The sequence below is a fragment of the Solanum verrucosum genome, unplaced genomic scaffold (genome assembly GCF_900185275.1).
Source record: "Solanum verrucosum unplaced genomic scaffold, falcon-dt-bn FXZP01000229.1, whole genome shotgun sequence".
Lineage (NCBI taxonomy): Eukaryota > Viridiplantae > Streptophyta > Magnoliopsida > Solanales > Solanaceae > Solanum > Solanum verrucosum.
Window position 1 is genome coordinate 4,638,354 of NW_026020011.1, and position 21,436 is coordinate 4,659,789.

Sequence of the window (21,436 nt, forward strand, 5' to 3'; positions counted from 1 at the left end):
TGGCACAAACTACTAAGAGTCAGAGAGAGAAAATTCGGTAATTTTTTTTAAAGTAAATAAAAAATTAAATATTTTGTTATGTATGTAATTTAAAAACTTAGTTTGTAATTAAATATAGTATATTGATATTTTGTTAATAGAAGTCTTAAGTAGTATACTTTTGTAATTTTTCCATTAAAAAGAGAATTATGTGAATGTTAAACACACTGTGACGTTTTAAACACATAACCTGACAGTTTTTTTAATTAAAAAATTAATTTTAAATTCGATATTTCATATTAATGGAAGTTGTAACCGTAAGAATTCAATATCGAACGTGTGCACGTGCGCAAGCAGTTATTTTGGTGTCTCTTTGTTTTTTTTTTTTTAAAATTCTATTTAGCTTTTGTCTTTTTCTTTCTTTATGTTTTGCTTTTTTTCTTTAAAAATATAATAATAAAATATTAACTAACTATAAAAATACAAAAAAAATTAAAAGCTAGATCAAAATAAAACACGATTTAAGAAAATTAAAATTATTATCTTATTCATTAAGACATAAACAAAAAAGAGAACACATTTTTGTTTTTCTTTTCTTTTGTAAAACGAAAAAAATTATTTTAAATTAATGTTTACTCTATTTTTAATTTTTTATAGTTTTCAATTTTAAAAGTAGAATTTAATAAAACTGGAAATAACTAATTTAAATATAAAAGAATTATTTAACAGTAAAATGCTGTAAAATTTTAAATTTGATAATAATAAATAATTTTAATGTGACTCTATTTTTATTTATTTTATAGTTTTCAATTTTAAAAGTAGAATTTAATAAAAATAGAAATAACTAATTTAAATCTAAAAGAATTATTTAACAGTAAAATGCTGTAAAATTTTAAATTTGATAATAATAAATGATTTTCACTTTAAGAACGCAGATACGATAGTTATTTATCATTTTAATTAAGATACTAATAAATAAGTATATAAAATTATAATTGAAAATATTTTTTGAAATATAGAATTATTATTTTTTTTGAAATATAGATTGAATTCTTATTTATTGATTTTTTTTTATAATACAAACACGATATGTTTTTTTTTTTGATTGCTGACATTTTTTAATAATCTGTACATAATGATATAGAAGATATTTGAAATGTATTTAAAATTAAATTAAATAGATAATCATCTATGACTTAAAAACGGTCACAATTTGATTTTCTTTTTAAAACGCTAAAAAATTAAATGATTGTAGAAAGTCTATAAAATATAAAATAATTTTTAATTATTTAAAAAGACTGTTTTTTGTGGTGCTGACACGTAGGTGCTATCACCTCTCCTATAATATAGAATATATAGATATAGATTAATATTATTATTATTGTTATTATTATTATACATTTGTTTTGCTATAAATAAGGAGGTTGTGGAAACATATTATTATTATTATCATTATTAAATAAATACTTTTTGTCAAACAATTTTTAATTATTTTTTAAAAAACTCAAAATTTGAGAATGTAACTACAATTTTTTAAACGTGTTTTAGAAAAAAAAAACAATTTTTTATTAATTTAAAACTCTAACTTATCTTCTAAAATAGTAACTTCTTTTCCTTATTAAAAAAACAAATTAATTATATTTAATTAATTGATAATTTAAAAGTTAAAAATTAGAGATTAATTGTGGCGCTGACACATAAGCGCTATCACCTCTCCTATTATATATATAATATATATATATAGATTTTCAAAATATTACTTATCTTACCACTAATTAAGTGTTTCTTACGTATGATACATGTATTTTTGCTACTAGATACACAAAATAAGGAGATAGGCGAGCGAGATTGGAGAAAGAGAAGAGCGAGATTCGTATGTATCTCAGATACATGTATCTGGAGTAATTCACATGTATCTTGAGTAATTCACATGTATCTTGGCGCCAGATCCAAGGGATAATATACATGAAAAACCAAGAAAGTTGGCTATTCCTAAACATTGGCACGTAATGAATCTGATGTAGCAAAAGAGATTACCAAATTCATGCGACCACAGCTTATCAGGAAGGTTTACAGAAGTATGCTGTAATGGCCTTCAACTTGCCATTTAAGTAATTCTTCTCCACCTGAAGACATATGATGAATCACTCTCATTCCAAATAAACCAAACGAAGTAAATAAGCAATGAGTCAATCACAGTGAAGTCCATTCTCTTCATAACTTTATCACAGAGTTTTGAATGTTGGATGAATACCTCTAATGACCATGGTGGATTCGCGGACAGTGACAATTCTGCCAACTCATTGATATCAACATTTCTTGGGAGGAACATGACAACTTTGGAGGCAATTCCCCTGCCAATGTTGAAGAGGAAGTTCCTGTAGTAATAGACAAAGAAGCACAATTTCAGAAGTACTGTTTGAGGAATATAAGAACTGAGACAGAAGTTTCGAGGAAAATCTAAATTGCATACCCATCATGCGGCCTAAGCATGGTTTTCATGTCAAATGTTCTTTCCTTCAAATAGTCTGGTCCCCCCAAGGTGGTGACATAAAGACTACATCTGCCTGAAGCAAAGCAAATACTATTTTAAATCTTGAAACTAGGTAGAGGAGAAAAGGAAGGAGAGAGGGCAAAACTTGAACGAAGATTTTCATGATCAAAGAAAATAACTAGAGTGCAATCAAAGCTGAAATAAACTATCACACACAATACGTACAAACTAAATCTGACAGCAGGGATTCGGGAAAAAGAATTCTAGTGCTGAATTATTTCTCAGGAAGAAAATAGTAGCACGAAGTGAAAGACCACTCTCTTGCAATGGCTAAACAAGGAATTTACTCAACTTTCCCTTTGAAAGAAGCAGTGAAAGCATCCATAAGAACAATGACAGAAGACTTCTAACATAAATATATAATTTATTAATCTTCTGGGAATAGAGAAACTTGTTACCTTCAAATTAGGAGCCAAAACAAAAGAATCGCCTCTAATAAAGTCTATCTGGTCACAAACTCCATAGATGGCAGCATTATATTGAGCTAAGTCTATTCTCTTTGGATCAATATCGATTGCAATGACATGCTTACTCCTGAAAATAGTTATCCATTGAATTAATAACAGCTGGTATTTGAGTGTGCTGTCACTGAGAAAAAGTATCCACATTCTTAGCCATGCTAGGATGGATAAGAAAAGCATTCAAAAAGTGATGCATAAATACATTCTATAGATATTTTTTGTTTACTAATAAAAAGAAATATTTCCTATAGTATAGACAAATAGTATCCCATTATTTCAACAACGAAGATGTAAAGCAATCAGCAGAGCAGTATGCCTCAAGTGCAGACGAAATCTTCAAATGTATGTACAGGGAACAAAGGACGCAAGTCTACCAAAAATAATTATAGGACCCGAAGCACAAGATGCCAAGATCCAATATGAGGTCCAAGGATTTTTGAGCTTTGCACATTAACAATGGGATTGAGATGACATACTTGCATTCACAAAAATCTAAGGACTAATATAGCACATACCAAAAGCAGAAAGTGAAACGTGGCCGTACTCACCTCATAGCAAATTGAATTGAATTCCCACCGACTCCAGTAAAGAAATCCACTATAGTACCAGAACCACAGCGAAGTGCATGATGCTTGGCTATGGCCTCTGGAGTAACTGAGAACCATCCTTCTCCGTCCATCTTTATTCCATCATCATATTTGTTAAATAATAGATACCTTTGACACCAATATTTGTTCAAACTGGGAGATATTTCTTCATTAGTATTGCAGAATTCCAGCTCTATGGACCAGGAAAAGAAAAGAAAAGAAAGGAAATGAAAATTCATAAAACCAAGGATAATAGGATCTTCAAACTTTAGTTAGCTAGAACCATTAATAGATCCGACACATATAAGGAGTTACAGAATGATAACAGACATATAAATGGAGATGGAACTGACCCAAAGTAACCAATGTCGAAGTAGTTTACTCAATAAAGCCAGCAATCCCGAAAAAGACTTTCTTGTTTCTGACTCAGTTTATCAAAATGATTTCAACTCTAGCTACAAGCATAGTCATTGAAGAAAGAGATTCTAAACTTAGGCTACAATCAGCAGAAAATTTCAGGAACAAAAATTCTTAGGAGAAGTATATGCTAGTTATCAAATTCAACAATTGTTAAGTTCAACCTGACAAAATATAGCACTCTAGTTGACAACACTGTTAGAAAGAAAGACTTAAAGCAGGGATCCAGCGATAAACTAATAGTTACTTCTAGAAGGTTCTCCGCTGCACTCAGGCAGAACACAGTATGGCACAACCAAGTCCAGAATCACACAGGGTTACTGTTTACTATTAACTCAGGCTCAGAACTAATGACCATGCTTACCAACAATTCATATTTGATTACACCAATCTTCATACACATCATCGATGGAGAATTGACACAGTTAAATGTTAATGCCAGGTAATTTTAGAAGTGCCTAGCCCTTTTCTATTTTTGGTGTAAACATGAATATATGGAAGAGCTGGAATCTTCTTTTTGATGTTCTAGGATCTCTGTAAGTAGGTTATAGCTTTGTACATCTACCTATATTTCCTTGTAATTATGGACACTGCAGTTTTTATGCAGCAAATAGCTATACAAAAAATGTTACCTTCAAAAATAAATATGCAAGGTAAATTAAAGCATATAAATGTAAGGCAAGATAAGGAACACTCTAGTTCACAAACCTTGAGCTTCTGGCAACTTCCATTTGGATTTGGTTTTTCTGACTCTCTTTTTCTGTTTTGTAGAGCTAAGAGTACACAATTTGTCAGCAAATTGTCCTGCTCCTTCTGATTCATTGAGCTGTCTGTCCAACAATACATCATCCTCTATAAATCCATCTGCAATGTCAAGCTCAGACGGTAGACTTGCAGAAGTTTGCAGATCATTAGATTCTTTTAAATCTGCATCATCCAACTCCACCATCTCAAGTGCAGTTTCTGGTTTTTTGGTGGTAAAATTAGTAAATATTAGGTCGTCCATTCCTGGAGGTGGATCCCAAGTACATTGCATAGTCACAATGTTATAGAAGTAGTTCCTTTGGTAATCATTGTCCCAATAAAATCTCCAATCATTAGTAGTTCCTTCACAATTATTATTAGTTGCATTACAACTATTTAATTCTTCACCAACATCATTGCAGAGTAGCCCATCTTCTGTGTGATGTTCAGCCATTTGTGTAGCAATAGACTCCACTTGCTCTCCAGATAAAGAACATTCCATACAGGCATACTCCATCTGCTCTCCATTTAAGGGATTTCCCTCACAATGACCATTTAATGCCTCTCCACTGATCCATCTACTGTCAACTTTGCTATTTATTGGACAGCTTTCTGCATGGTTTCCACATTCCAAACTTGAGCCAACCATTACTCCAACATCTTTTTCCAATTGAACTTTTTCACATATAGAGACATTATCCTTTGTATTATCCAGACTAAGACCCGATTGCTGATTGCAAGCAATGCATTCAAGGGATGTGTGAGCACTACCAGCGCTCAAATTGTTCAAACCTTCCTCTCCACCATTAAGACAATGAAAATCACCATCCCCAGTACAGAAGGATGAGAATTCACTTTGTCCAAGAAGTGACAAGCAGGAAGAATCCTTGTTTGAGTTATCATGCAGAGTACCATTAGACTCGCATTTTTCCTTCAGCTCTTGTATTGAAGTTAGCACTTCATCCTGGGTATTCTCGCACAACGGAAGATTCTTCTTTCCATCCTTTCTTTTTCCCTTAACTGTTCGATTTCTCTTCTGCTGGAAGAGATAGAGAGATACAGGAAAGAAGTTATACCCCTCACATGAGTGCAAAACAGCAACATAGTCTAGGAAATCAAATTTATAGAATCCATGCTTTCATTGAACAGATTTTATTTTTCATTAACCATGGTGTCTAGGCCAACATGCGCACATCTCAACCAATTCCAGGTGTACCCGCTATCTCCCACCAACACAAGTACCAAGTAACTCTGTCTGCCAAGGCTTGAATAAATGAAAAGAAATCACCGAGTGATGTTTCCTCCTGCTAGGATTTGCACCTGAAAGCTCGCGGATATCAATCCACTTCATTGACCACTACGCTACACCTTGGGTATTTTTTCAACATTCTTTTGGTAATAGGAATGAGTTTCATTGAAAAGTTTAAACATAAAATTCAATTATTTAATGAAGATCTGTTACAGGAACTTGAAAGAAATAAGGATTTCAGTCAACATAACATGAGTGAATATCCTTAATAAGTTGATGTTAACACAAAAACTGTTTGAATTTCTTACCCCTATTCTATTTATCAATTTAGGACCTGACTTGCACTATTTGTGCTCCAGGTTGTAACCCTTTAAAAAGACTCATCTCTCAATTAAAAAAACAATACCATCGAAAAACCAGTCTCACTATCTAAAAATCCTGGGACAGTACTCGAAACAGAACCTGTAACTTTCCTATGTTTTTCAGAAGACAATGAAACAGAAATTATGCAGAGAGCCAGAGACAGAATATGAGCAAAATCAGGAATGCATCAACTATTATACCAAAACAAAGCACCTTAAAGCGTGGCACAATTATTTATGGGAATGATTTATAGAGGTATACTACTTGGAGCTAGAACTGTAAAAAAAAACATATGAAAATCAAACAAGTTATACAAGAAAATTGGATACCTCCTTGTTGGTGTGGAATGAAACAGGAAGGCCCATTTCATTCATTTGTCTGGCAAGCTCCAAATCTTCCGGTAAAGAGCCAAAGTCTGCCAAGACTAAAAGAGAACTGCCTATTAACTATATAAAGTACACAATATTTTACTCCTAATTTTCCAATATCTCCCCAATAACCCAAATATCAAATGTAATAAGTAACCAGAAATTAGCTTATGATACAACAGAGTACTTGCCATTTAGTGGGGACGCATTACTTTTGTAGACATCAGTGTTCTGCACAAATAAATAAATAAATAAAGGTTATAGAGATGCATAATCCATAAACAAAATCAAGCCACAACCCAAAGAGAGGGAGAGAGTGTGTGCTAGTGAGTTGTGTGCACTAATCTTGATGTCCCAAAACTCGGCATTTCAGCTTTGAAACTCAGTTAGTAAAGGAGATACCGCTCTGCCCTTCTCTACCTAAATAACGACTTGGTTCAACAGTCAGAGAGCTAAAGGGTGTGAATGTCTATGTGTGCATATATAACTTTTATGTCCGAAAAAGAAGTATTTCAGCTTTGAAACTCCATGTTGTAATGGACATACTTCTCTCTACCCTTCACCACTTGCATGAAAACTTGGTTCAAAGGTCATGTTCCAAACTTGTGACTTGGGCATATAACCACACATCCCATATTGTACAATCTTTTCTGTCGAACCAAAGCCCCGTGAGAGTGAGAGTGAGAGTATATATACATACATACACATATACATATGTATTTACATAATGATATGTATGTGTCTGCACTAAATAAGCTTCAATTCCAAACTGGTTGGTATCTATGAACTACTATATGTTGCTCCAACTCTTCAAATATGTCACCGGGTGCATGTTGAATCCTCCAAATGAGTGCATTTTGGAGGATCCTACACGGGCGCAGCAACAGTTTTGGAGAGTCCAAGCAACATAATCAATGAACACACTTTATCCCCTTCATTATTGAAGCCAATTTAAACTAGAACGCGCGTTATAAAAAAAAAGATTCATTTTTTTTGGCTTCTACCTCCACTATGCACATACCCAGTTGAAACAATCAAAAGGGGCAGCTAAACTTACCGCAGATTCCAACAAAAGCTTCCCTTCTTGCGAATAATCTCTGCAAAAAACCAAAAAAAAAAAAAAAAACAGTTTGAAAATTCACTTGCCCTAATAAGCTAATTTTAGACATTCAATTTTTAAAAAAAAGGGGACAAAGAGTGCTAACGAAAGATGAACTTCAGTAAGCTTGAACAAAGAGCCCAGAGCTGCAATTGCTGAACCTTCTTCTTCTTCTTCGTGAAGCTTTACAGTTTCCATTGTTTCCGATTAAAAAAAAAACTACTTACTGCAGAAAGTTCAGTTCTGTCGATTCAAAGAACAAGAAAACATATATATAAGGGAAGATGATGAAGGAAGATAAACGGGTTCGGGTTGGGTTTTGAGTTGAAACGCCATTGATTCAACTAAGACAGTCGAAACGTTGAATTTGCAGGAAAACTTGGAAATGGCGGCGGTCCGACCCGTTTGGACACAAAAAGGTATTTCGAATTCACGGCCGCTATTTTTCAGGTGCGCATGAAACAAATTATTCATATGTAAGTTCAATGTATACTTGGTAAATATGCGCTCTTATACAATAGTTTGTAATTAAGCAGTTCGATATAACAAATACAATATACTCATGCTATATCATGAGTTACACCAATTCAATTATTTCATACGGTTATCTTTGTGAAAGTTGATTGACTTGAACAACACATATTTTAGTTTTCTTCTTTTATTATTATTGCTACAATTTACTCACTTTGTTCACTTTTACTTGGCAAATTTTGTTTTATAAGAGTCAATTTGGCTAATTTTTAAACCTATATTGAATTAGATTAGTTTAATATTTTAAATTTTAAATTTAGATGTTTGAAAACTATTCAAAAATTACATTTTAGAATATTGATAAAAATTCATGTGATTTGACTATCTAGAAACGAATCATAACAAGTAAATATAAACATAGAAAGTATTAACTTTGAGGAGAAGAATAGTGGTAGTTGAACTTGTAGGGGTGCAATACTTGTTAAAACAACAAATAGTTAATTAGAACTTGAACTTACTTCCTTAATTATTCCATAATTATCTCCACTACTAAAAATGTACAAGTTGCTATTTGTAGGTGGTATTATATGTTGTAATCCAATTTATTATAATCCTATTAAGATGGTCCTTGAATAGAACATTAACCTACTTTTTACCTATTTGCCTTTTTTTCAAAGTCAACCATTAATTAAGTATTAATCTTTTAGTTTCAATCACCATTAGTTGAAATGACCCATAATAATAGTGATTCTCCACTTATCTAAATATAAAACATTAACAAATTCTTTTCTCTAATTTAGTTGCAAATTAAATACAACAATTTTTAAGATGAAGTTTTTCTTGTATTGCTTTATTTACACTTGAGTTTCCTTTGAGATTATTAACATGTAATTTCAAATGCTTTAAAGAAATAAAATTTATTTTGTACATTTTTAATTAATATAAGTTGTATGAGAATTATTTTTATTTTATAAATTGATAGATCCAAAAAATTTAGGATGTGGGGTCCACTAACTATTTTGTGTGTATGAGAAAATAGTTAAATTTGCTCCTAAATTTTACCAAATGACTAAATATGTAATAATTTATTTAAAATTGACTGTGTTTAAGCCTGATATACTAATTAAAGTGTTTAGATGTTTACTAATACTCCACTCGTCAATATGTGAGTCACTTTATAAAAAAAAAACATACCTAAATACCTCAATTATTAGTGATGATTATATTTAAATCATTTCACATAATTTGGGGCAAATTTCATACATTTTCCCTAATAATATCTGACCCATTGTTGAATTTGTCACATGTCAAAATGCTTCTCTGTCAAAAATTCTTTACACCTTTTTTAGTATAAGTTGAGATATTATTGGTAAAGGCGTTCGATGGACCATTCTTCACTACATATGGTTATGTCACTGGGTTCATAATCTCTCTCGTTGAAAAATTACACTTTATGTAAGGTCAAAATCATATTCCTATGCACATATAATAAATGGAAAATCATCGTGTTTATAAAATCTCATGATAAAAATCCTGACTCCGTCACTGATGATTGGAGTCACTATCACTCCATTCTCAGCAAATCTCATATGCCAATACAGCTAATTCATCTGTACTATTGCCAGTTGACAGCCCACCAAAACTGTCAAGATTTTGCAGGCTCTGTTGACACTGACAACACCAACTTTCTCCTTTTTTTTTAACTTCAATTTGCTTCCAACTTCACTCACTTTCAAGATTCTCTTCTTCTTTCATTTTACTTCTTATGTTATATACTAAGAAACAGACAAATATAGTCTTTTGTTAACTGAATTTACTGATACTATAAACCAGCTGACTTCAAATCTTGAATCTTTTTCTTTTTTTTGTTGTTAAACAAGACACCCTTTATATATTTTTTGTTTTTTTAATTCAATTTTGGGATCTGGGAAGTTTTAGTTTGGATCAAATGGAAGGAGCTGATCAAGTGTTCAATTCAATGGAGCCAGAGTTCTCTGTTTCATCATCGGTTACTCGACAAAAAGCAGCTGCTGCTAAGAAGATCATTGAGAATCATTACAAGAATCATCTTCAAGGCTTGCAAGATCGCAAAGAAAGGTTCTTTTTTTAATGTAATATTGTGAGGATTCATTGTGAATTGATTAGATTTATATATATGTTGGCAATGTAGAGAACTTGTTGTACTTATTTCGTTGTTGTTACTATTCTTTATTATTTCGTTGTTGTTACTGCTCTTATATCTGTATTCTCCTTTTTCAAACTGTTTGAAAATGCCTTTTTAAAGCCAAGGGTCTATCAGAAATCAACCTCTCTATCTTGTCTACCCTCCCTAGACTTCACTTGTGGGATTACATAGGGTATGTTGTTGTAGTACTTCTTGTCTTTTTAATTGTTTTCTGTTATGTTTGTGATTTTCAGGCGAAGAACGTTGCAGAGGAAGGCACAAGAAGCACAGATACCAGATGATGAGCAAGAGAAGATGCTGAGGAATTTGGAGAAGAGGGAGACTGAGTTTATGAGATTGCAGAGGCATAAAGTTGGAATTGATGACTTTGAACTGTTAACAGTCATTGGTAAAGGCGCATTTGGAGAGGTACATACATTGTCTTTTTATAACTCTATTTCATAGAATTGTTTTCTGTAATACATGTTTTCATGATGTAAATTTATTAACACAGGTCAGACTGTGTCGATTTAAAAGTACTGGTGATGTTTTTGCCATGAAAAAGTTGAAGAAATCAGAGATGCTTAGCCGAGGACAGGTAAACGTTGATGATACAGCGAAATAACATTCTTATGAAATGTTCATATAAGTCTATTTGCAATTCTGATCATCAGTCCAAGTATGCTGATATACATGAACTTCTTCTGGTTCTTTCAGGTTGAGCATGTTAGATCCGAGAGGAATTTGCTCGTGGAGGTAGATAGTCGATGCATAGTGAAACTCTTCTATTCTTTCCAAGATTCAGATTTCTTATACCTTATCATGGAATATTTACCTGGTGGTGACATTATGACCTTATTGATGAGAGAAGACATTCTTTCTGAAGATGTCGCGCAGTTCTATATGGCAGAAAGTATATTAGCAATTCATTCTATTCATCAGCACAATTATGTGCACAGGTAGTATCTGCACAATGCATCAATTGACATTATCATTTCTGTTGCCATGCTTTTGATGCTATATTATATGTCATTATAGTTACGTGTACGCGAACATGTACAGGCTTAGTCTGCAATTTCTTCACATTGCAGCTGATTCAGGACTTATTCTGTTTTCAGGGACATTAAACCTGATAACCTTATATTGGACAAAAATGGACACTTAAAGCTTTCTGATTTTGGTTTATGTAAACCACTGGAAAGTAAATATTCATCGCTGTTGGAAGCTGAAGATTTGACAAGTCAGGAGTCCTTGAGTGAGACTGCTGATAGTGATAGAGCTCCATGGTTAATGCCAAAAGAACAATTACAACAATGGAAAAGAAATCGTCGTGCCCTGGTATGTACTTGTATTCCATGTTCTTCTATTTAGTTTTCTTGTCGATTGAGTATGCCATGATTGAATAAACTTATCAGTGAAACTCTTTTGTAGGCGTATTCTACTGTAGGTACTCTTGATTACATGGCACCAGAAGTTTTGTTGAAAAAAGGATATGGAATGGAATGTGATTGGTGGTCATTGGGAGCAATCTTGTATGAGATGCTCGTAGGTTATCCTCCCTTCTGCTCAGAAGATCCAAGACTCACATGTCGAAAGGTACTTCAATATTTATTTGATGGTAAACATAAGATAGTTCCTTCCACACATAACGACTCTAGAATGATCTTCTGAATACTTTGAACATTTTTCGGGCAAGAGGAATGAGTTCCAAACTTGTGCTCAGCATCCTGTTAGCATTTACAAGTATCCTTCATCTTTGTATGATGTGTTATCTTTCTTTTTATGTATCAGATTATCAATTGGAGAGCATGCTTGAAGTTCCCGGAAGAACCAAAAGTATCAGATGAGGCTAAGGATCTGATATGTCGTTTGTTGTGTGATGTTGAATCAAGGTTGGGGACTAGAGGAGTGGAAGAAATAAAGGTAAATAACCGCGAAAGAGATGAACTAATGCCAACTAACTGTGAAGACACAGTCTTCAGAAAATTAAAAATGGAAAATGTTCCTTTTTTCAAAGATCTGGTACAAGTTAGTATGCTGTCACGACGTCTCTATTTTTGTGGTTTTCTTCCTCTGAATGTGTGAATATGTTTCTAGGCTCATCCTTGGTTCGAAGGAACTAAGTGGGATGCACTTTACGAAATGGAAGCTGCCTACAAACCCATTGTTACAGGAGAATTAGACACTCAGAATTTTGAGAAGTTCCCTGAAGTGAGTATTCTTGCTTATCGAACCCTTACTGTATTCATTTCACTTTCTAGGGAGGATGTAGTCGTTGTAAATTACAGTTCATGACAATGAGACCAGTCAGAAGTCATCCTTTTGCCTCATGATGAGTGTGACATTTTCGAAAATCATGAAGATACCAACCACCTTTTCGTTACTTTTGTAACTTCTACCTGCAATTCGACTAATTCACCCATCATTTATGAACTTGCTCTGTTGAATCTTGGCTATTTCCGAGCAGTATCAATAGATATCTCCCTTTCGTCTTCTTATAAAGTCATCATTCTCTTGCATTTCACTTCCATAATCCTTCTGTTCTCCACATTGATCCATGTAGTTTATGTGAGATTTTCCTTAAAGCAACCTATTTTTTCTTTACATATGCTAACTTTGTTTCACTTATAGGTAGAAGGTACACAATCAGCAACACCAAGAGTAGGACCCTGGCGAAAGGTAATGGTTACAAGTTCACAATGCATTACTCCGTCCCCTAAAAAAAACAAAAACTCAATGTTAGAATGTAAGTACAGTTAAACCTCTCTATAACGACATTGTTTGTCCAGATACTTTTTGGCTGCAATAGCAAGAAGTAGTTATAGATAACATATAATATAGTAACATAATATGAAAGTCTGTTACAGTGAAATGTTGTTATTGAAGATGATTGTTAGAAAGAGGTCCAACTGTATGAACATAATAGTGATCATCTTGTGCATGTTTCTTTATTTGAGAATTTACAAAGACTTTGGCTCCCTCTTCAGTATTTTTTGGACTGGTTCCTAACATGTCGATTTCAACGTGTAGATGTTAACATCAAAAGATGCCAATTTTATTGGATATACTTACAAGAAATCAGACATCCTTAAATCAGCTGGAACTTCAGGTGTGTGCTAGTACTTTCACAAAGCTACTACCTTGAATTGTATCTTTTGGAATTGTTGTGAATAAGTCATTGTTATCTCTACAATTCACAAGGATCGAAAGACATTGCTTGAACATGTTTTCAAACTTTGTCGATTTTCTCTCCAACCTATTTTTCTCATGGTATCAGAGCGTTTACGTTCATATGTAGTGTTAGAATCAGCATCAGATTTGCTCAGTTATCGTGAAAAAATCTCAAAGGTTGAAGAAAGTAGCCAAATTGTTCCCATACTTAGATTTCTAGACCCTTTTGCCACTAATGTAAAGCTTTTCCATGAGTAACACTGTCTATACACTGTTGATATACTGCTAATTTTTCAAAGGCACTTCTTCATCATGCAGGGATAGACGCGAGTTCAAATGGATCAAAGCCTCCTCCATCGTTAGTATCATTATTTGGTACGATAACTTTACATGATTTAACATGCACCAGTTGAAACTCGAATCATGAGATATCGATGAATGCTGCTAAACCATATGATGTTACTTCTGTTCTATACAAGTTTCTCAGCTTCCTTGGCTAAAAGCTGCTGATTCTTCCTGTGCTTTTTTTAACGACAGGTCGTGTAGACTTGCAAGACACAACAAAGTAGGACAACCAAAAGCAGAACAGCTGAATTTGGAGTCCCCTTTGAATGTCCTTTCTACTGAGGACAAGAAGCACAAATTGCTTGTGTATATAAGGGGAATAAACAGTCAACATTTCTCATATTTTTTTGAGTTTCACTTTTATCCTCTCTGGCCTTAACCATGTAATGGTAAATGTACAGCAAAACATATACATGGCTCAATTCAATCAGGAAACATTTATGGGAAATATCAGTTTTGCTTCAAATATACTTTGGTTAATGCTGTGAATAGTATCTCAAAAGGACTCATCCTTTATAGGTCTTGTAAAGAGCTACTAAAAGGGATTAAGCTTGCGCACATGAGAAATGGACTGAGAGGTAAAAGTAGCATGATTTGCCATCACCCCTTGTGCGCGAGATAAACTTCTACTGGTTTATACTAGAAGAAGTAGCAGAGATTATGTTCATTTGAGGTAAATAATAGGCATAGCATATGTAACAATGAATGGTAATCATATGGTTTCAACATAGAAAGATTGAAGGCCAGGAGATCTTAGAATGATTTTAAAACTACAGAAAGTAAGGTTCAGCATAAATACATTAAATTAAAAAGGTATCTTCTACAGAATACATGATTCGTTACAACAATTTATCAGGACTATATGCAATAAAATGAATGAAACTATTACAAAACAAGCAAAAGTATTAGGATAGTAAAGAACATAGAACTCAGACTGTGAGGCGATTAGCATTGAAATGGTATGCCAAGTGATAGGAAAATTGATGTGTTGTTGCATTATATAACCCATACGAACATGAAACACAAGGAAAGTCATATCTTCACGAGGCCAAAGTTTTGAATTGCTGCCAGCTTTTATGCAGAACTAGCAGGAGTACACATTTGAAGCCGTCAACAACTTTAATAGGCAAAGGCTTACTGACAGAGCCAAACCTATGACAAACTTATTGCCCTCTATAATCTGTCATCCAGAAAGTGAGAATTACTTTAGTACTGTACAATAAACAACTTAGCATATACATAAATATTCTACAAGAATTTACCCTTCTCAAACCAAGAAAAATGGAGCAGAGATCATCATCTTGCCTTGGCCTGTGCTTTCTTTCTGCCCAGAAACATTAAGACGCGTGGGAAGAAGGACTTCTTCTTTTTCTTTGTGACCTTCACTTCTTGAGATGAATCGGTTTCACTCTTTGTTTGTACATTTTCTTTTGGATTTAAGGTTTGATGAGGTACTGCAGCCTCAGAAGCTTTTGATTCTTTATACTCCTCAAAGCCCGTTTTTGAGCTCATTGTTTTGTTTACCGGGGTAACAGATTTACCAGATTTCCGTCTTTTCTCATGCTCCGCTCTCCATTTCCTCAGCTCTTGCTCTGCTGCCAATTTTCCTTCTTTGGCTTTCTCGGCCTTTTGCAGTGCGATTTCTAGTGCTTCCTTCTTTTCAGTCATCGCAAGATTAACCTCCTCGAGCTTGTTAAGACTACTCAACTCTGATTCCTTGGCTACTTCTATTTGGGACATAGCAGCAGACACCCTGGTATTAGCTTGTTTCTCTGCCTCATGGGCCTGCTTGCTAAGTTCATAATACTCCTCTAAAGAAAGTGTTACTCCAGTTGTCTCATCCGTTGTGCTTTCGGTTGATTCACTCTCTTGTAGAGCACTGATAGCCGCTATGGCCAACTTCTCTGAAGCTTTTGCAGCCTCTATCTCTTTTTTTACTGCAAGCAGTCTACTTTCCACGGTGCTAGATGCTGCCTTTGCTTGCTCCGCCTCTTCCTTTGCCTTCCTCAGCTCTTCCCGAACTGTTTGAGTGAGTAACTTTGCACGATCGGCCTCTTGTGCTGCCTCTTGCAGTTGCTTCGGCAGCTCCACCATCTTTTCTCTTGCTTCTTTTTCCTTTATCTGCAAAAGGGAAATCTCTGACTTTGTTCGGTTCAACTCAGCTTCAAGAGATGTAATGGCAATTGCTGCCATTCCTTCTCTCTGTTGTATGGAAGCTAGTTCTGATTTTTCCTTTTCCAGTTCTGCCTTTAATGCAACTGCTGCTACTTTCAGGCATTCTACTTCAGCTGTTGCTTTCCCAATGTTGAGTTTCACTTCTTCGAGTTCCCTCTTAGCTGATGCCACAACTGCCTGTATCTCATGATGACTTCTTTTATCCGTCTCTAATTGCTCGCCTTTCATGTTCCCTTCTTCATCAGCCTCCTGTTTCAACTTTGATTCCATGTAAGCTGCTAACTCAGTGTTGAGATCTTGTAACAAAGATGAAGCAGTATCTAATTTTGCTTTATGATCCTTTGCAGACAGAATTTGATGGTTTAGCCTTTCAAGCTCTTCTTCCGCCTGCTTCAGTTCGTTCTCCCAGTTTAGAGTATCTTGCTCTCTTGCCATAGCTGCTCCGACTCTATGTTCCTCGGCCTCTAGATGTGCAGCATGTGCAGCCTCCAAAGCATCCTTTGAAGTAATGAGCTCAATAGTCAAATCCTCAACTGTCTTCTCAACTTCATTTGATACCGAAACAGCTTCTTCTGCTTTTTCCACAGCAACATCTTTTTCGGATACCAATAAATCATAATCCTTACGGAGAACATCTAATTCGGAGTTAACAGATTTTAGCTCTGAAACTGCAGCTTCAAGCCTAGCTCTGGCAACTTCAAGCTGTGCTTTAGCTGCAATACTAGAGTCATCAGCAATACCCCGCTCCATCTCTTCGACCCTGAGCGTGGCAAGTTCCGAATCCTGTCTTGCTTGTTGCTCTTCTGTTTGTGCTCTCTCTAGATTGAGCTTTAACTCTTCTATGAGTCTCTTAGTGCTATCTAGTTCTTTCAAAACTAACACTTTTGCATCTTCTGCATCCTGACATTGTTTCTTATACAATGGGATCTCCTCTTGCACTTTTGTTAGTTCTTGCTCGATAAGATTCCGTCTCTGCACAACCAAAGAAGAAAAAAAAAACGAACTTCTAAAGTCAAGAAAATAACATGAAATAGCCTGTTAGGCCAAGCTTCTGAGAAGAAAAAAGTGCTTATTCTAGAGAGTGAAAGGTCAAAAACACACCTAAAGTACCTCAGTTTTTCGAGTTTCATACCTGAACTATCAGGTTTGCGAGTTTCCTATTTGAACTATTACAAACTATTTATCAAAACACAGCTCAACTATCAATTGTTCCCTTTTCCTATTAGAATGATGGCGATATTTCAAGTAGCAAAAGGAAACAACTGATAGTTGAGGTGTGTTTTGGTAAATAGTTGGTGATAGTTCATGAAACTCGAAAAAAGGGGATACTTTAGGTGTATTTTTGACCATTGTGTTGGAGAATACCTCTACTGTCTGTTGTCTATGAGCCTTCCAGTCAACAATCCCTCCAAACTTTGAAACTGCCTGTTTCACAGATTGGATTGGTGCTGCAGTATCGATATTAACTCTGTTTACGTCAACGTTCTCAGGCTGCTTAGACTGAGCAGTAGGCCCTGGGATCTTGATTCTGAGAGTGGGAGCCTTGTCAATGTTATCCGATGACTCTACATGACTATTATTTCCAGGTTTCGTCTCTTGGACGTGGGAAGTAGAACACGAATCATCAGCACTTTTGGTACTACTAGGAGAATTATTACTTGCTTGATCTTCTCCTGAATGATTAGATTGAATATGTTCTTCCTCTTTGGAATCACTTGGTTTTTCATTTGATAGAAAGGATGGACTAGTTTCGGATAAAGCTGTTGAATTTTTATCGATAGGAGGCTCCGATGGCTTAGGACTATGTACAGATTGAGACGAGTCTTCCTGATCAACCATAGGTGTACTAGAAGCTCCTGTTGGATGAGTCTCACTCTTCTCCAACAACGAGCTTTGAGTAGCCTCTTCTACATGCTCCGAAGCATCCACGTTTAGCTGCTGGTTCTCGGAGTTTGCTTTTTCATCCGCATTTTGGCTGGTTTGAGTTGCACTAAGTGATTGATCCTCGTCCGGAGAGGAAACAACAACAACAGGTGTAGGAGAGGACTCCGGAGCGTGTTGCTTCAGATCTTTAACATCTTCCATTTCCAGTTAAGAAAATAAGGATGACCAAGTAAAGACCTTGAAACAAATTAATCATAGAAAAAGTTAGGAATTAAGAATGGCATAACTTTAAAGTGAAGAATGAGGTTCAAAGTAAGAAGCGGAATTTGAGTTTATGGGTTTTGAATTCTAGAAAAAGACGCTAACTTACTAGGTTCTTAATAGTTTATTTATACATGTTAAGTTAATAGGTTCTATCGAATTCGTAGGCAAAGCTCTAGCTCTGCCCAATGAAGGACATAAAAATGAACAAAATGATCACAACTTTCATATCATAAAACACATAATGGAACATAAAACAGGGCAAAAAGGGCAACTCGGTATACTAAGCTCTCGCTATGCACGAAATCTAAAAAATAATCAAATTACAAGAATGTATTGTACATAGTATTACCCTTCATAAAATTGCAAGTTTATGGGATTAGTAAATTACAAGTTTCATATCATAAATCACATAATGGAACATAAAATAGGTTTAGTGGTGCACTAAGCTTTTGCTACAGACGAAATTCGAGAAATAATCAAACCACAAAGGTACATTGTACGCAATCTTACCCTTCATAAAATTGTACGTTTATGATATTAAAAAATTACAAGTTTCATATCATAAAGCACATAACAGAACATAAAACAGGCAAAACGCAACCCGGTACACCAAACTCCCGTTATACACAAAATTCGAAAATAATCAAACCACAAGGATATAATATTGCATGTTCATGAGATCAATAAATTACAACTCTCATAATCATAAATCACATAATAGCACATAAAACTTGCAACAGAGCAGCCCAGCTCGATACACTAAGCTCCCACTATACACGAGATCCACAAAAAAAAAAAACACAAGGGACAATTAATTATAACTTATAATCTCCTTTATCCTACATTCTATTTCCACAACTCGAACCTAAAATAAGAATTCAAGACATAATAATGACTCTCAATTCCTGGATCTTACCCACCAACCCACCCACCCCCACATTTTGATGAAAAACTGTTGAAATTAAAAACAAGAACAGAAAGAAGAAAAACAGAGCAAAAAAGGAACATACCAGAAAGCTATTTGAATATCCTCAAAAAAATATAAAAATAATTGAAAAGTATAAATTTTTTGGTCCAAAATTAACTGCAAAAACCAAAAAAAAAAAAAAACACACAAATTAGATCAAAAGATGTTGAAAGAATTAAAAAAAAAAACAATAAAAATGGCGTAGAGCTTACCTATATATATAATAAATTACAAAATTTGAGATAATTTTTTATGTTTTTATGAATGAATCAAATAAATAAATAAATAAATTTGGATTGAAAATGAGGATATGAAAAAGAAGAATAAGAAAAAAAGCGAGTTTATCAGCTCGCCTTTGTCTTTTTCTTCTTTCTCTTTGTTTGTGATTTTTTTTTTCTTTTCAGTTTTTGTCTTTCTGTTTTCTTCAATATAAACAAAACAATAATCTCTGTTTTCATTTTTTCTGATAAGAATGCTAAACCGTTAACAGTTAGATAAATATAATTAATGGCTCAAAATATTACACTTGACCTAATAAATATGTAAGGTAATTTTTTGTTTTTCCGTTTTAGAGTCTGACTCATCGGAATTCATATTGAAAGGTCCTACTTTAAAAAATAAAGTGTGAATTTACATCCAAATCTCTAATTAAGATTAGATATATATTTATTTGTTATTTCAATTTTTTTTATTAAAAATAAAAGAATACTTACTTCTCTCCGTTAAAATCTTTTGTGGTTGTAGGGGTAACTTGGAATTTCTTAATAAATAAAAATATAACACACATGGCAATTTCTATGATCAAAATTAACTCAATTTTTTTATTAATTTGTTTTGTGATTTTATTGAGTGTACGGTCCAAATGTGCTGGAAGAAAATGGGTGGTGATCATGATTCATGAGATAATAATTCAAAGGGTAATATGACTATTTTGGAAAATAGTAACCTTATTATTTTTTTTAATTCATAACTATGTTTCTGTGCTCCCAATAAATTTTAGGGGTGTACCGTTCTACCATAATTATAAATTCATTTATAATTGTGATTGTTTTATAGTCAATAAGATTAAAATTTTTAGTTGTTAAGTCAACTCTTTTTGATGTGTCTAAATTCAATCTAATCCGTTTATTTAACACTTTTGTTTGCAATGACCAATTTAAAATTTAGAATTCATAATTTTTTTTACACGTACATATAGTTTGAGCTAGACACATTAGGTTATGTTGAATTCATTGTGTCTAGTCTAGATCCTCTCTGCTTACGAAAGAGAAAATTGACGGTACGATGAATCGACAAAAATAATCTTGTCATAGTCCATGAGTTGCCATAATCTGAACTTGCTATATATAGTTGTACTCATTATATGTATTCTTTCTGGCCCTGGGATTTCGAATCCTCTCTATGAACCGAAGTTTTAGCCACCTCGAGTGAGGACCTTTTGTTTAGGGGCGGAGATACTCGTGCCCAAAAAGAGAATAAGGTCGTATATGGTTCCTATTTTGAAAAGACTTTGAACTAGAGCAAGCGCACCACATACATAGTCTTCAGAAGAATGAAGAATTGTTGTGTAGGCTTCTCGAATTGTTATATATATGATAGTGCTTTTAAAGTTCTATACACAAAAACTATTTACACAATTAGATGATCGTTGATAAGGTAATTATCATAAAAGGTTATAAATCTTTGGTAATCACTTTTCTAGCTTTCAAGAATTAAAAATATAAACATTGATGTGAAAAATTCTTACTTTAATATTTTTCTTACAAAATTACTAGTAGTACTTAGAAAAATGAAGAAGTAAGGTCATTATTCTATGCTTAGAAATATTTAATTACAATACACAAAATTTTACATGAAGCGCCTGTAGCTCAGTGGATAGAGCGTCTGTTTCCTAAGCAGAAAGTCGTAGGTTCGACCCCTACCTGGCGCGATTTTATGTTTTTTTCCGAACGCGATTTTTTTGCCGTAAAAAAGTTTCATGTTTATAAGTTGAAAAGTCATAAGGCGGCGATTTTTCCTACTGCATGAAGTAGTAAAAAAAATTCATGTTTATAAGTTGAGAAGTCATAATGCGGCAGTACACACAAGTTAGTTTGATCAGTTTATAAGCTCTTTTACAGATCTTATGATGACATTTACGCAATGAACATGTAACAAGTGATCGATGTTGCATT

At 33.9% G+C, this 21,436-nt stretch overlaps 2 protein-coding genes, 1 non-coding gene and 1 pseudogene across 4 annotated transcripts; 2 read left to right on the top strand and 2 right to left on the bottom strand.

The window, feature by feature from the left end:
- Positions 1–1,942: 1,942 nt before the first annotated feature.
- On the bottom strand, positions 1,943–8,151 carry LOC125820154 (uncharacterized; annotated as a pseudogene).
- A 1,777-nt stretch (positions 8,152–9,928) lies between these two features.
- On the top strand, positions 9,929–14,384 carry LOC125820274 (uncharacterized). Its single transcript, XM_049499707.1, has 12 exons — positions 9,929–10,389; positions 10,711–10,885; positions 10,971–11,054; positions 11,174–11,415; positions 11,575–11,794; positions 11,888–12,052; positions 12,248–12,379; positions 12,554–12,667; positions 13,088–13,135; positions 13,487–13,565; positions 13,946–14,002; positions 14,165–14,384. Exons 1-12 carry the CDS (start codon positions 10,241–10,243, stop codon positions 14,194–14,196), a joined length of 1,497 nt encoding a protein of 498 aa, XP_049355664.1. The 5' UTR covers positions 9,929–10,240; the 3' UTR covers positions 14,197–14,384.
- Positions 14,385–14,830: 446 nt separating this feature from the next.
- Positions 14,831–19,347, bottom strand: LOC125820002 (protein WEAK CHLOROPLAST MOVEMENT UNDER BLUE LIGHT 1-like). Of its 2 annotated transcripts, none has more exons than XM_049499416.1 (4): positions 19,306–19,347; positions 17,513–18,268; positions 15,278–17,119; positions 14,831–15,152 (listed from the first exon to the last, which is right to left on the bottom strand). In XM_049499416.1, exons 2-4 carry the CDS (start codon positions 18,230–18,232, stop codon positions 15,057–15,059), a joined length of 2,658 nt encoding a protein of 885 aa, XP_049355373.1. In that variant the 5' UTR covers positions 18,233–18,268; positions 19,306–19,347; the 3' UTR covers positions 14,831–15,056. The 2 variants fall into 2 exon arrangements, with proteins under 2 accessions (XP_049355373.1, XP_049355374.1); XM_049499417.1 differs by having other exon boundaries at positions 14,851–15,152; positions 15,235–17,119.
- A 1,772-nt stretch (positions 19,348–21,119) lies between these two features.
- On the top strand, positions 21,120–21,192 carry TRNAR-CCU (transfer RNA arginine (anticodon CCU)). The gene has a single exon. It is a non-coding gene; the product is annotated as a tRNA-Arg (tRNA).
- The last annotated feature ends 244 nt before the right edge of the window (positions 21,193–21,436 follow it).